The sequence below is a fragment of the Polypterus senegalus genome, chromosome 1 (genome assembly GCF_016835505.1).
Source record: "Polypterus senegalus isolate Bchr_013 chromosome 1, ASM1683550v1, whole genome shotgun sequence".
NCBI classification, from domain to species: domain Eukaryota; kingdom Metazoa; phylum Chordata; class Cladistia; order Polypteriformes; family Polypteridae; genus Polypterus; species Polypterus senegalus.
The window spans coordinates 229,254,394-229,271,435 of NC_053154.1; the positions used below are offsets into that span (position 1 = coordinate 229,254,394).

General features: G+C 39.6%; 1 protein-coding gene across 7 annotated transcripts in view; it reads right to left on the reverse strand.

Moving 5' to 3' along the window:
• Positions 1 to 235: 235 nt before the first annotated feature.
• The window catches only part of c1h10orf90 (chromosome 1 C10orf90 homolog), a 286,251-nt gene continuing 269,444 nt past the window's right edge, over positions 236 to 17,042 (reverse strand). For all 7 annotated transcript variants that reach the window (XM_039770097.1, XM_039770090.1, XM_039770059.1 and 4 more), the window contains one exon: positions 236 to 2,419. In XM_039770097.1, the coding sequence (XP_039626031.1) occupies positions 2,381 to 2,419 (39 nt within the window). In that variant the 3' untranslated portion in view covers positions 236 to 2,380. The remainder of the gene's footprint in view (positions 2,420 to 17,042) is intronic.

Sequence of the window (17,042 nt, forward strand, 5' to 3'; positions counted from 1 at the left end):
GGAAGATTCGGTAGATCTAATATTAATACTGTATATTAATATTTTCTTTGCTTATCTCATGATCACAAGTTTCCCATGTTGATGATTCTAGCTAGAAATCAAGAAGAAAAATGTCCTGCTCCATCAGTCTGATATGTATTTTATAATGTACTTATTTTAAGAAACACCAATATGGAAAACAATAGTGCCAACTGTTTTTCCTTAGAAATTAAATACACAAACAGAACAAGCACTGTTATATTATAACTCAGTTTATTAAGCATATAAAATTGAATGAACATTTTCATTCAGCATACTTTATCACAACTCCAAAAAATACATTTTTTCACCTTTGTTAAAATACACGTACTGTATCTCACAATTTAACACATAGTGGGTTTTTCATCTAAATTATTTTGTACCTTCCAACGCTGCTATCTCTCAGTAACAGAACTCTGTGTTACAAGTCACACACTTGGTATCCTTTGATGTACAGCAGACTGAACATGTTCTCTGAATGTCTAAATGATTGTGTCTCCCTCATCCCAAAGATGTGTCTGTTAAGTTGAACGGAGACTGTAAATTGGTCCGACTGAGTTGTATGTACATGTGTGTATTTGAGTGAAACCTGTAAACTGTCCAAGGTCATCCCCTGCTTTATATCTAGTGCTGTTGTCTCTGGCCTCCTCATGACGCTGAATTGAATTTAGAAGGTTTGAGAATGTTAAAACCAATGCTGTATCCAGCCCACAGAAATCATAACTGACTTCATTGTGTCCTCCCCAATAGAGGAGATTGCATACAATTAAAACTGTCAAACTTTGGCCCATCTCATACAATATGTGATATTGTTCTCACTGCTGGCTGTGTCCAAAGCCTTATGCCACCCTGCACTAAACACGGCTAGAATATTTTTTTAATGGTATGGTGACATGAAGGCTAATGAAATGAATCTTCTCTTAGGCACAACTCCTAACAGACCCTAGCCAGTTCACCTTTTGCTATCTGAGGACACGTCGTCAAACTTGAACCAGTGCAGCAGTGTGTGTGCGTGCCTTGCGTCCAAAGTCTGCCAAACAGGCATTACCTTTTCTTGGCCCAGCTCAGGAATAAATAGTGTCAAATGATCAGTGACTGGAGAAAGTGATCTTCAAAGCAGAGAGAAATAAAAACAAATAATCATCCACTGCAGGCCTGAGCAAAACAAGATGATCAACTTAAGATAGATGCATGATTTTTTACTTTTTTATCAATTAATCAAATTTTGGAACCTCCATAGTTAATCAGTGCCTGTTGGTTTTTTTTAGAACAGTCAGAGGAAGGCTAAAAGCAAAGGTGAGCCGGAACTTGGGTTTTTTTTTCTCCACATTATGGGGGTCCAAAATGTACTTGGAATGGTGCGAGAGGCAGACAAACACACATGTGCTATATAACTAGGCTGCTTTAGTGTAAAAGGCCAGCCTAATATGCCTTATTAGCACATTCAGGGCGATCTAATTAAGGTCAGTGAGAATAAATGTAGAGAAGCTGATGTGTAAGACAAAGATGTATGTCAGGAAGAAATAGAAAGAGCTGCATAGACTCATAACTTGAGATTCAAAATGGGAATGTGTCTCCTGTTATGTTTTTTTGCTGGATCCTTGAACTGAGCCAATGAAACCAAACAAATGCTCAGACTGGGTAGGTGAATCGTGTACTTACACTTTTTGAATTCATTTGAGCTGCACAAAAAGAAAAACAAGTCACCGAGAATAACCTAAAGGAGGTCAGCGAGTGAATCCAAGCAGCTACCTTTTAAGTAGGGCATGGGGAACAGCAAGGACATCCCAAAAGACTGTTGCATAGCTCAGGTATTAAAGGGATCATGTTATGAAGACAAGGACACACCTCAAGGGTGTTTGTTTTCAGTTATGTGTAAAGAAATCATTAATAAAATATGAAGACTCCCCATGTGTCTTGGAGATGTTTTCTGCTGCTATTCCCATAGCACAGTGTGTATGTCAGATTTTCTTTCTGGATGTTAGTGCCACCACTTCAAGAAAAATACACTTATGAAGAACAACAGGGAATCACACAATGGTGCCTTCATGCCAGATATTACCTAACACATGATTTTGGTGGACTTTTTATTTGTACAGATTCTGTTGTATCGTTTGCTATTTGCCTTTACACATACTCAATTTATTTATAAATAAATAACGTATAAAAAAAAACAAAGTAGTTATCTGGGATTTTGGAGTGAGCAGCCAAACAAAATGCTTCATTCTCTTGTCATTAGTATATTGCTAAATAAATATGCAGCTGTAAAACCGATACAACTTTAGAAAAGTTATAGAAAACATTATAGAAAAACTGCCCTAGAAGAATATTTCCATGGTTATTTTCACCATTTCCCCCTTCATTAGTCAATACTTCTCTGTAGTATTTGGTCCAATAATTTCTAAAAAAAAAAAGAGAGAGAAAAGAAGAACATTAATTTACAAACATTATATCCAATAAGATGTGCGATCAGCTTTACTTTAGGCAATGCGAGATTTAAAGGCTTGATTGTGCACCCATTAGTCATTATTACATGCATGTATCATCTTCTTAACATCCTATTTATTTCTTTTAAAAAGAAAAACAACTTATGTAGCAATTTTCCATACCAGACACCATCCCACGGCCTTTTACAAGTACAGATGTATCATAATATTACAGTATTTCTGTATGCTTTTTGTACAGTTAGAAACAGGTTACATGATTTGTTCACCTTGTGGTTTAGTGCTCTACACAACACGAGCTACCAGCAACCCGCGAGAGCAGAGATAGCTCTGTATGCACAGTATACTATCTTTAGAGTTAAAGGATAAGTCCGGTATTTTCAAGTTAAAGATATTAATTTCACAATCATGCTATGTATTCATTTGAAATGTTAAAACTGCATTCTAAAGTGAAGCATTTTTATGTTCTGCAGCTCTTCCATTCAAGTGTTCACATTTAACCTAAGTACTACAACTTTATGTGGCAATTAATATATACTATCAGTAATGGCGCACTGCACGATAACTTGCAGCGAATACACTTGACTTGAGCGTTCCTAGTTTTCATCCTCTTTCTCTGTACGTTTAGCATTTGTTTCCTCAGAGGTTGATGCACTTGCTGCTTCCTGAGCAGCTCTTCTTTTATCCACCCTAGTGGCCCGCTTCTTCTCTTCTTTCGTCTGCATCTTTTTGCGTTAAAACTGATTAAGTCAGTGTTTGAGTTGCAATTACTTAGTACGTTTTTCTTAATTTTTCACTTAAGCTGGCATTTAAGTCTTTAATCTGCCTCTTTATGAAGAGGTAGAGGAAGTGATGGCAAAGTTGGTAGTGATGATGCCCTCTAGCTATCTGCCTCAAGAATGATTTAAGATATGAAGAGGCAGGGGAAGTGACAGTGAAGGTGGATATGGATGAGAACGGTGCACGGCCGCATTGCTGCCTGCTGCCAAGAGTTGATTCTACAACAAAATAAAATAAAAATAAAAAGAGTAATAAAAATCATCACCCCTAATGCGGATAGTAGTCGTCCTGTAGTATATGTGTACCAAATTTCAGATCAATAGTTCAAACGGTTTGCGAGCTACGGGTGATTTATAATCCTGGGCAGACAAACGGACAGCCACAGTAGCGTATTATAGAAGAAGATGTGTAAAAAAATAGCTTGGATTTCTGACATACAGAACATATCCTTTAATGGCATGTTAATAAAATACCATACATTGACCATATTACAAATTTTTTGGGAGCTAACAGTAAAGGTGCCCAATGATACCAAAAAAATCACTCAAACCAATTATTCAAAAGAAGGCTTCTTGCTTGCTCTCATCACTGTGTTTCTGCTTTGTCAAATGTCCACCCACGAAGATTTGCTTCAGAAGTTTTTGTTGGTTGCTTACCTTTAATTAAAACGAACATCTCAAGAATATCAGCAGTTAAAATGTAGCACTGAACTAGTTTTATAGGAGACGCATTCTGAAGACAGGCTATCACCAAGTCACTAATGCCAAATTCCTTTTATTAATTCACTTTCACTTTTTTTCATTTTGTACAGTTTTGTATAGTTGCAGTAGCATAATGGCTCATATTGGTTTACTCCTGTCATGTGCCCATCATATCCAGATAAGATTTTGCCTCACAAGATGAGAACAACAATGGATGGAAGAGGGAACAGCTGCATAGTTAAGGTACATTTGCTTTTTTCATTTATGTATTTGTGCTGAATTCAATTAAGTGAACTGCACTTTCTGTATTACTGCATTTATCTTAGGTGTCATCATTTATGAAATATAAAACCATGTCCATAGACAACTTGGCAATCCTGTAAAGAGAGCATTATTTAAGAACCAGAACACGTCAAGTTTTGTTCTTCCATTAAGAAAATGACATCATCAGCTAACAAAAAACTAATTCAAACTGCTATACTTAGATGGTGAATGATTACAGCTGAGCTGTTCCTCTTGTAAAGTAAATCAAATTCCCTTCCTGGCTCTCGTCCACTCATTACAGACTCTGACATTGCCTTGTATCAAGTATAGAGGAACAGAAACTTCTGCAAAGGCACCTATGTCAGCCCCTATATGGCACCGTTAAGAACTGCTGAGGTATCACTAAGGTCAGCTCACATGTTTGGCATCATCCAGTTGTTTTCTTGGATAACTGACTTTTCATCAATGGTGCAGAATCAGATTTAAAGGGTTTAATTGACCTAATTTGTTTGCCGTCACTTTTATAATGTTCAGTAAATATTTGTTCTTTTGTTTGGTCACTGATAAGCACATTGGTTAACCTCTAGGCCGCCTCTGCAAGAAACATTGCAATGAAATTGACAGAGAACTTTAATTATCCCATGTCCATTTGAATTAGCTATTTCTTTGAACATCTGAGTCGTACAATGTCCATCACTGTCATGACTAATGCCATCTGAAACAAACCTTGAAACAGATGCCATTATGGAACGTGTTACTTTGTACCATCCCTAATTGTCTGGGGACAGGGTGGTAGGTTTGAAGGCTGACAGCACCAGGTCCCTAGTTTACATCACCTCTGTCAGCAAAGGACACGTTGCTCTAACAAGGTGATAAAGTGCCTGACAATCAAGCGTCCTGATAGAATGGAGTAAGGGTGAGTCTTACTGCAAAGGGTAAGGAAAGTTTTTCATGGCGGTAACTAGTTTGAATCTTTTTCATTATTGTTTTATCCTACTAACATTTCATTACACAAAAAAGCAGCAATATATAATATTTATAATCACATAAGTAGAGTCCTTGCAATACTGAACTGGATTAAAGATTGAGATTGGCTTGAGCTTGTTATTTCTTATTATGTATAAACAGGTAGAGTGACTGGTGGAGTGGTGAGCACTGCTACCTCACTGTTCCAAAGCCCCGGGTCTAAATCCTAAAACAGTCAAAGTCAGTGTGAAGTGTCCATGGTTGCAGTGGGTCTGTTTGCATATTCTTGAAGAAAAGTCTGTCTGGCAGCTCTAAAGGTGTCATGTGTGCATATGCCCAGTGATAGGCTGGTACTCTTCCAGAGAAGACTTCTATTTTGTACCCAATTTGCCTGGCATAGACTCAAGCTCCCAATGACCCTGAAATGGAAAAGTCAATTTTAAAAATGGATAGATAAAATTATTCAGAGCCAGAAAAATGAATAGTAACATAACCTTTGAAAAGTTGTGTTTTATTATATGAATTCCACAGTAGAAATTGTATGGCCATAAATATAATATGCAAATATAATAAACACAGGAAATTGGAGGAAGGTGTAATGTATCTAGCCAGCTTTCTGGTCTTTAGAGACTTTGAGTGAAGCAATAGGGTTTCTGTGTTAATGGTAAATGCTCAGGAGGACCCAGACAGGTTGGAAGTGTGGTTTTAAAATCAATTCAATTCAGTTTATTTTTAAACTGTAAAAGTCACAAAAGGTTGTACTGCAGAGTACTGCATAGATTATCAAAAATAAAAAACACATCAATTTGCAATGTAAATAGAAATGCAAATCACCCACAGAAAGAGCAGAATATAGAATTGGTAATAGGGTTACATAGAGGCCAGACCATTTAAAACTGTCAAAAGTCCAGAGAAACAAAACTCTAGGGCAATGCAAACAAAATTAAAGAGTCATAGCACTTGAGCCAAGTTACAGGCCACTACCGCATTTATCACTACAGTACGTGAATCTAAAAAAAATCTACTGGATTAAAAGAGTAAGAAAATGACGCATGGCGTAACATTTGTGGTGATTGAGGGCCATGCAGAAACTGTAGATTTCAATGGACTGAGTTCAATATATGGGTTCTACAACCTTTTCAGACTGTTTCAGGGTGGCAGAGTTATCTCACGAGGATTGGACAAAAGGCTGAAAACAGGCCTGGACAGAACTCTGGTCAATCAGAAAAACCACTCTCTCACACACACACTGCACACTCACACACAGTGACAATTTGCACTTGGCAGTTAGCATAGCCTAAATAAAAAAATAGAAGAATAGAAAACCATTGTGATTAATTCCTTATTTGCTTGAGAATGTCTGTCTGTAGTAATTTTCCTGAAATTAGACTTGAAAATCTATTCAATAATTACAACTTTTAGGGAAAAACAGAAGTGAAAAGAAAAGTTTATTACAGCAACTGACCATTACAGATATCAGGTGAGTGTGGCACTCTGTCTGTAAATTATTGATTCACCAGATTTTCAAAATCCCAAACCAGGACACTTGTGTGACAAGTATGTCAACATATGAAGCCCTACCTCATAATGATTGCTTTATCTCATCTTCAACACCAAAGGTTCAGGGCACGAACAAAAAATAAAAAGAATAATTTCACATAGTGCTTCAAATGGAAGTAAATAAATGACAGTGCTGTTTGCTTTTATTTGCTTCTTGGTCATCTTGGCAATGTTAACAAATTTAACACAAGTTCTTAATTAAGCTTTCCTCGTCGGAGTTTTGACCAAGCTATTATATGTTTATTATATCAGACTGGGGTCCAGGGTATTGGGTTTCCCCTCTTGCTGTTTTAAATATACTGCTCAAAAGAATTAAAGGAACACTTTTTAATCAGTGTATAGCATAAAGTCAATGAAACTTATGGGATATTAATCTGGTCAGTTAAGTAGCAGAGGGGGCTGTTAATCAGTTTCAGCTGCTGTGGTGTTAATGAAATTAACAACAGATGCACTAGAGGGGCAACAATGAGACGACCCCCAAAACAGGAATGGTGGAGGCCACTGACATTTTTCCCTCCTCATCTTTTCTGACTGTTTCTTCACTAGTTTTGCATTTGGCTACAGTCAGTGTCACTACTGGTAGCACGAGGCGATACCTGGACCCTACAGAGGTTGCACAGGTAGTCCAACTTCTCCAGGATGGCACATCAATACGTGTCATTGCCAGAAGGTTTGCTGTGTCTCCCTGCACAGTCTCAAGGGCATGGAGGAGATTCTAGGAGACAGGCAGTTACTCTAGGAGAGCTGGAGAGGGCCATAGAAGGTCCATAACCCATCAGCAGGACCAGTATCTGCTCCTTTGGGCAAGGAGGAACAGGATGAGCACTGCCAGAGCCCTACAAAATGACCTCCAGCAGGCCACTGGTGTGAATGTCTCTGACCAAACAATCAGAAACAGACTTCATGAGGGTTGCCTGAGGGCCCAAATGTCTACTGCGCCCTGTGCTCACTGCACAGCACCGGGGAGCTCAATTGGCATTTGCCATAGAATACCAGAATTGGCAGGTCCACCACTGGCGTCCTGTGCTTTTCACAGATGAGAGCAGGTTCACCCTGAGTATATGTGAAAGATGTGAAAGGGTCAGGAGAAGCCGTGGAGAATATTATGCTGCCTGTAACATCGTTTAGCATGATTGGTTTGGTGGTGGGTCAGTGATGATCTTGGAGGCATATCCATGGAGTGACTCACAGACCTCTACAGGCTAGACAACGGCATCTTGACTGCCATTAGGTATCAGGATGAAATCCTTGGACCCATTGTCAGACCCTACGCTGGTGCAGTAGGTCCTGGTTTCCTCCTAATGCATGACAATGCACGACAATGCCCGGCCTCATGTGGCAAGAGTATGCAGGCAGTACCTGGAGGATGAAGGAATTGAAACAATTCAATGGCCTTCACGATCCCCTGACTAAAACCCAATAGAACATCTGTGGGACATTATGTTTCGGTCCATTAGGCGCCGCCAGGTTGCTCCTCAGACTGTACAACAGCTCAGGGATACCCTCATACAGATCTGGGAGAAAATGCACAAGACACCATCCGTCGTCTCATTAGGAGCATGCCCCGACGTTGTCAAGCATGCATACAAGCTCGTGGGGGCCACACAAGATACTGAAAAGCATTTTGAGTAGCAGAAATTAAGTTTTTGAAAAAATGGACTAGCCTGCCACATCTTCATTTCACTCTGATTTTAGGGTGTCTACACAATTGAGCCCTCTGTAGGCAGAAAACTTTTATTTCCATTAAAAGACTTGGCATCCTTTTGTTCCTAAGAAATTGCCCTGTCGTTATTTGTATAAATATCCAACTTCATATTGAGATCTGATGTATCTAATGTGTTTCTTTAAAGTGTTCCTTTAATTTTTGTGAGCAGTGTATATTGTGAGGATGTCTGTGTCTGCAAATTTTTTTTTTCTCTGGACATTCTTCAGTTATTTATCGCAACACATTGCCCAGTAAATTATCATGACAATTTAATAGATGAACATTACAATCTACAGATAATGGAGTTGTGATCTTGGTTTAGTGTAAGGTAAGTATCTGACTAAATGTTTATTTGCTCTGAGCAGAACGGCATACACAATAAAGGGTACTTCACTCATTTGTCGATAACTCTTTGTTTTCCTTGCTTGCATTTTATGCTTACCTGTCAGTAATAAAAGCACCAAGAGGAGGAAGATGCCTACAGCGCTTTCTGCGTATGCCTTGCAGGATTTGCAGCTGAAAAGGATTGCCGCCCTGCGTGCACATGCAAGCAGGCAGTCTGCAATGAAAGCGACTTCCTACACTGCGCTCGAAGTCAGCTGGTTTTTCATTAATTTGACTCATGGATGTCTTTGTGTCAGTAACTTCTATCGGAGGCGAAAAACAGGAAAAGATAGTTGGCATAGCCGCTCTCAAGGTAATACTTAAACTAATTAGTAGCTAAAGTTTCATTTCTCTGTTTTAAGACAGATAAGCTCAGAAATTCTCCAAATGCATTTCAATTTAGATATTTTTAAATTGTTCACAGAGTGACCTGCATCTCTCGTAGCTGGGAAGCAGGAGGGGTGGTCCCCCCACCAGGCGGTACTTTTTAATAAACTTCAGTAGTAGACTTTTTTTGACATTTTTTTTTTTGATAGGGCTTTGGCAAGCTAATGTGTATTCTATGTCAAAGTTACACCATTTTTAATGTTTAAAAACTGTTACAAATGCATATGTTACAAAGTTCTATTTTACAAATGCGAATCTTGACCAGTTTGCCGACTTACTCTGACCGAAGACTGTCTCCATGAACTTATTCTGACCAAAAGGGATGAACACTAGAAACAGAGTGATGATTGTCCTGTTTCACTAAGAGGATAGGCAGAAGATGTCAATGTGACAATGGGTTCACTTACGTCCTGGCTGAATTGGACCCAGGAACAATGTCCAGCTGGGAGGACAGTATAATGGAAGGACAAGAGGAGACAACCAGGCAAAACCACAGGCTACTTCCCTGAGCAGTTGTACCTGCACAGATACCCACAAGACACACTGGATGTTGTAGTCCTCAAGAACAGCCTTGTCAGGTTAAGTGGGGGCTGCCAGGGGGTGCTACAGGGATTCCTCATCCCTGCTTTATTGGACTACCATTTGACATGAAGTACTTCCATTGGACTATGCCTCAGCACTGGAAGTACTCATGGGTCGGGAATAAAAGAAGCCACTTAACCTCATCCAGGCGAGTCAGAGTTGGGCGGAAGTGGACAAAAGTCACCTGGGAGGTGTATAATATTAATGCAGAACAGGTACAAACACTAAACGGCCACTTTACTAGGTATACCATACTAGTACAGTGGAACATCGGTTCACGAACGTCTCGGTACACGTACAACTCGGTTTACGACCAAAAAGTTCGGCAAACTTTTGCCTCAGTTCACGACCACACACTCGGTATACGAACAAGCCAGTTTCCCTTTAGGTTTGTACATGTTCAGTCTCTCCCTGTGCATTTCCTGTGCAGCGAGCAAGAGAGAGAGAGCGAGACACACACACACAGGCGTGCGAGAGAGACACACACACACAGAGGTGCGCGAGACAGAGGCACACACACACACACACAGGCACGGGAGACAGAGGTACACAAACACACAGGTGCGTGAAACAGAGGCACACACATACTGTACAGGTGCTCCAGGCTCGTGAAAGAGACACACGCACACACGAAAGAGAGAGAGAGCAAGCGAGAGAGGGAAGGCTGGACGCATAAGGTAGAAAAGGCTTGTTTTCAGTTCTGTTTACAGCGATCGGTTCATAGCGTGCATTGTGGCAATGTTACTTTTCTTGGTGGTTTATTAAATTACGGATTTTTCAAATGTTCATTTTTTTCCCTGTGCTTAAAACTCATTTAAAAAAAAGTGTTTTTAACAAGCAGTTCCTAGCACTATAGCGTGAACTATTGTAATGTTAGTTTTCTCTGTTGTTCAAGATTTTCTCAATGTTATTCAATGTTTTTACATTTAGTTTACTATTACGCTGTGCATTCTATGGTTTAATTAACTATACTTGTACTTAAAAACTAAAAAAAATATATATTTACGTACAGTTCCTATGGTCTGGAACGGATTAATTGTATTTACATACAATCCTATGGTGAAAATTGCTTTGGTACACGACCAAATCGGTTTACAACCAGAGCTTTGTAACGAATTATGGTCATGAACCGAGGTTCTACTGTACTGGGTTGGACCACCTTTTGCCTTCAGAACTGGCATAATTCTTTGTGGCATAGATTCAACAACGTCTGGAAGTATTCTTCAGGAATATTGGTCCATATTGACATAATAGCATCATGCAGTTTTGGCTGCTTATCCATGATGCAAATCTCCCGTTCCACCACATCCCAAAGGTGTTTTATTGGATTGAGATCTGGTGACTGTGGAGGCCATTTGAGTACAGTGAACTCATTGTCCTGTTCAAGAAACTTGTTTGAGATGATTTGAGCTTTGTGATATGGTGTATTATCCAGCTGGAAGTAGCCAACAGAAGATGGGTACACTCAAAAAGAGTTGGACATAGTCAGGAAAAATACTCAGGTAGGCTGTGGAGTTTAAATGTTGCTCAGTTGGTACTAAGGGACCCAAAGTGTGCCAAGAAAATATCCCCACACCATTACACCACCACCACCACCAGCCTGAACCGTTGATACAAGGCAAGATTGATCTATGTTTTCATATTGTTGATGCCAAATTCTGACCCTATCATTTGATTATTGCAACAGAAATTGAGACTCATCAGATGAAGCAACATTTTATGCATCTCCTGTTGTCCAATTTTGGTGAGTCCATGCAAATTGTAGCCTCAGTTGCCTGTTCTTAGCTGACAGGCATGGCACCTGGTGCAGTCTCCTGCTGCTATAGCCCATCTGCTTCAAAGTTTGACATTCTGTGAATTAAGAGGTGCTCTTCTGCATACATCGGTTGTCACGAGTAGTTATTTGAGTTACTGTTGCCTTTCTATCAGCTCGAACCAGTCTGGCCATTCTTCTCTGACCTCTGGCATCAACAAGGCATTTTTGCCGCGACAACTGCTGCTCACTGGATATTTTCCCTTTTTGGACCATTCTCTGTAAACCCTAGAAGATGGTTGTGTGTGAAAATCTCAGTAGATCAGACCAGCTCATCAGCCATGCCATGTTCAAAGTCACTTAAATCACCTTTCTTCACCATTCTGATGCTCAGTTTGAACTTCATCAGTTTGTCTTGACAATGTCTACATGCCTAAATGCATTGAGTTGCAGCCATGTGATTGGCTGATCAGATATTTACATTAACAAGCAGTTAAACAGGTGTACCCAATAAAGTGGCCAGTGAGTGTGTGTATATATATATATATATATATATATATATATATATATATATATATATAGTGGTGTGAAAAACTATTTGCCCCTTCCTGATTTCTTATTCTTTTGCATGTTTGTCACACAAAATGTTTCTGATCATGAAACACATTTAACCATTAGTCAAATATAACACAAGTAAACACAAAATGCAGTTTTAAATGATGGTTTTATTATTTAGGAGAAAAAATCCAAACCTACATGGCCCTGTGTGAAAAAGTAATTGCCCCCTTGTTAAAAAATAACCTAACTGTGGTGTATCACACCTGAGTTAAATTTCCGTAGCCACCCCCAGGCCTGATTACTGCCACACCTGTTTCAATCAAGAAATCACTTAAATAGGAGCTGCCTGACACAGAGAAGTAGACCAAAAGCACCTCAAAAGCTAGACATCATGCCAAGATCCAAAGAAATTCAGGAACAAATGAGAACAGAAGTAATTGAGATCTATCAGTCTGGTAAAGGTTATAAAGCCATTTCTAAAGCTTTGGGACTCCAGCAACCACAGTGAGAGCCATTATCCACAAATGGCAAAAACATGGAACAGTGGTGAACCTTCCCAGGAGTGGCGGCCGACCAAAATTACCCCAAGAGCGCACAGACGACTCATCCGAGAGGTCACAAAAGACCCCAGGACAACGTCTAAAGAACTGCAGGCCTCACTTGCCTCAATTAAGGTCAGTGTTCACAACTCCACCATAAGAAAGAGACTGGGCAAAAACGGCCTGCATGGCAGATTTCCAAGACCAAACCACTGTTAAGCAAAAAGAACATTAGGGCTCGTCTCAATTTTGCTAAGAAACATCTCAATGATTGCCAAGACTTTTGGGAAAATACCTTGTGGACTGATGAGACAAAAGTTGAACTTTTTGGAAGGCAAATGTCCCTTTACATCTGGCGTAAAAGGAACACAGCATTTCAGAAAAAGAACATCATACCAACAGTAAAATATGGTGGTGGTAGTGTGATGGTCTGGGGTTGTTTTGCTGCTTCAGGACCTGGAAGGCTTGCTGTGATTGATGGAACCATGAATTCTACTGTCTACCAAAAAATCCTGAAGGAGAATGTCCGGCCATCTGTTCGTCAACTCAAGCTGAAGCGATCTTGGGTGCTGCAACAGGACAAATGACCCAAATCACACCAGCAAATCCACCTCTGAATGGCTGAAGAAAAACAAAATGAAGACTTTGGAGTGGCCTAGTCAAAGTCCTGACCTGAATCCAATTGAGATGCTATGGCATGACCTTAAAAAGGCGGTTCATGCTAGAAAACCCTCAAATAAAGCTGAATTACAACAATTCTGTAAAGATGAGTGGGCCAAAATTCCTCCAGAGTGCTGTAAAAGACTCATTGCAAGTTATCGCAAACGCTTGATTGCAGTTATTGCTGCTAAGGGTGGCCCAACCAGTTATTAGGTTCAGGGGGCAATTACTTTTTCACACAGGGCCAAGTAGGTTTGAATTTTTTTTCTCCCTAAATAATAAAAACCATCATTTAAAAACTGCATTTTGTGTTTACTTGTGTTATATTTGACTAATGGTTAAATGTGTTTGATGATCAGAAACATTTTGTGTGACAAACATGCAAAAGAATAAGAAATCAGGAAGGGGCAAATAGTTTTTCACACCACTGTATATATATATATATATATATATACATATATATATATATATATATATATATATATATATATATAAAACACTTAACAAATTATTAGAAATGTCTGTATATGCATATATGTTTCCAAAGACAAACAAGCCATATTAACTAAAACATAATGCAAAGTTGTGTTCAAAGTTATACAGGTATTAGTATAAAATCACACACACATTTTCTTCAAAGGATGTTAAAGACAATCCACAATAAATTCACCTGATGCACTCAACATGGGTGCACTGAGTTTAGTGCGTAACTTCTGAATTAATGTTTTATCCTACCCGATTATTTTTTCTGTTTAAATTTGTGAAATGTTATAGATAACAACAAAAATCCAGAGAGCTAATATAAGCTCACTAAGTGTTATCTTGGAAGTAAAATATTTCAATGACAACACCTCTCAGGTCAGAAGGAACTTCAAATACTGCAGAAAGTTATTGTACACCTGCCACAAGAAGGTCCTAACAGGATGGGAGAGAGCATATTATGCATTCTCCCGTTGAGAAGCTACAGGTTCAAGTGACCATAAGAGAGGAATGGTGTGCTATCTGCAGTTTCCTTACTCTAGTATAGTAAACTTGGTGAGTATTCTGGAAAGAAATAAATCGAACAGAGGAAGCTGCAGGACATAGTTTTTAAGAAAGAATTGATGTTGGTTCTTTTAGGAAAAAAATTCTTTTTGGAAATGAATGAATTTCCCTTCCCTGGAAAATTCATAAAAATGTATCTGTTGTTTTAAAAAAGATCTCCTGTCTTCTTAGTGTGAGAACCCTGCAGTGAGGAGACCACACATATCAATATTTGCATAGATCTTGCTTAGTAATATTAGTTGCTGTTTAATTCCAGGTTTAAATAAATTGCATGACAATAAGAGGTTCTTATTTCAATTTTCTAAGTAATTTATGAACAGTTTTGTCAATCTGATGTGAACATCATACAATACTTCAACTTTCTTTATATAATGTTTCCTGGTTTTGCTGTACTGTGGACAATGTATGTATGCACCGCTGGGTGTAGTGTGAGAATACGTAATAAAACACACAGGAGATCCATTGATAGCAAGACATTATACCTGAGACTAGGCTAAAACAATTTAGACTAAAGCATTTCAGTTGATACTGTCACATATTCAATCTTCATCACATCCAAAGACTAAATAAGCTTAGCTGCAGCTTTGTCCTTATTTTTGTATTCAAAATCAATCGAACAAAATATAACCAGGAATGGCAGGACCCATTAATTCACAGGTGCCTGGAACTGAGCATCAGCACTATTTACTTCATGTAAAGAGAGGACTGGCCGGCCTTGAAGACTTTTTTAGAGTTTCAACTGCACATTTACAATGTTTATTAAGCAGATTTAACTTCCCTGAAGGATCTTTTTAAATGATTAATGCTTTGGAATAGCACTCTGTGATTCTTGACTACCTTAACAATATGCTGAAGATAATGGTGAATTTATATGTGCACTTCAACAACTGCTTCAGTATGACATCTAACAATAATTAAAAAACATATCTGAATGGAAGCTGTTCAAGAAATAGAACTGCTATAGCAGTTTGGCTTTATTCAGAAAAACTGGCAAGGTAAGTGGGCCTGTTTGTGACAAAGAGCTTTAAGAAGAGAGATGAGGCAGCAGATGTCCAGAATATAGACCTGACCACACCCTTAATGTGCTGGAGAGGCACCAAATTAATATGAGATGAAAGTAACTGAGCAACTGAACTAGTAGTTTAGTATGTGACTGCTACATGTTGATGGACAAGAGATAGAAGTCCATCCAAAAAAAGATTATGTAGTCAATGTATTAATAATGGGCGGCACGGTGGCGCAGTGAGTAACGCTGTTGCCTCGCAGTTAGGAGACCCGGGTCATCCCTGCGTGGAGTTCGCATGTTCTCCCCGTGTCTGCCTGGGTTTCCTCCCACAGTCCAAAGACATGCAGGTTAGGTGGACTGGTGATCCTACATTGTCCTTGGTGTGTGTGTGTGTGCCCTGTGGTGGGCTGGTGTCCTGCCTGGGGTTTGTTTCCTGCCCTATGTTGGCTGGGATTGGCTCCAGCAGACCCCCGTGATTCTGTAGTTAGGATATAGCAGGATGGATGTATTAATAATTTTTTTTTACTAATGCTATGTGAGCACAGTTGAATGTAATGTCAATAGGCATTTTACTTTGTTTGATGTGCGCAGAAGTGTGCACTAACATCATAGTAACTATAACATCATGGTCCTGACTCGAATAGGTCGGAAGCAGGCACTGATAGCGTGTTGCCGCACCCACCACAGGACGAACCACCTGGATTGTGACCCGAGTGTAGTGGGTGACACCACAGCACCACACTGGAACAGTGTGAGGTTTTTTAAAGTGACTGAAGTGCCAATCTGTGTAAGTTGGAGGACCTGCTTGCATGACTCAAATAGAGACAGTTAAATTTTAATGACTAAAAGATGACACATAATTAGAATTTGTGCCAAGTTTTTTTTACTGGAAAATCAATCTACATTTCATCAAAACACCAACCAACAATTTGTAATGAGCCAGGAGTGTTGGTGTCCTTTTTGCTTGTCTGTTTCTGTAACATTATCTTTTTATGGCTAAATATGAATTCATGGTCTTGCTACTGATGCAAAACGAGGTGTTTCAGGTTGAAGAGTCTGAAAGTGGATACAATGGAAATAGTCAAGAGTATTAAGGGGTGGAGCTGCCTTCCAAAAGTATGACTGTGAGACCGTGAGACTCATGGAGACACAGATAACGAGTCTCCCGGTGCTGTGGGTGAGAATGTAGGAGAAGCCAGTGTCACGTTACATATAGCAGTTGTTCAAAGGCAATGGTCATAAAAATATATATACATATATATATTGTGGTGGACAGCCGGAACCCATGCCCCTTTGATACTGGATCTGGGGGAGCAGCCATGGATTGCAAACTGCATCCCACGGAACATTTGGTGGCAGCCCCCTGGGCTGCATCAGGTCCACAATGTTGGAACACTGGAAGTCATCCCTGTTGGGCTCCATGGCCACCACAAGGGGGAGCCGCGTGGCATAATGAGCCCATGTGGGCTGGACTGCAGCCACACCAGGAAATGCATCTTGAAGTAGGTCAACAAGCACCTGGAGCACTTTGGGGGTGCTATAAAAAGAGCCTGCAGCCACAACTCTAGGCGCCAGAGTTGGGAGGAGGAGGGCAATGCTGCCCTGGGAGGAGTGGAGGAATACAAGAGTGGTTTTTGAGTGGTTTTCCTTTGGTGGTGTTTTTGGGACTGTGTTGTGCCTGTGGGGATTAC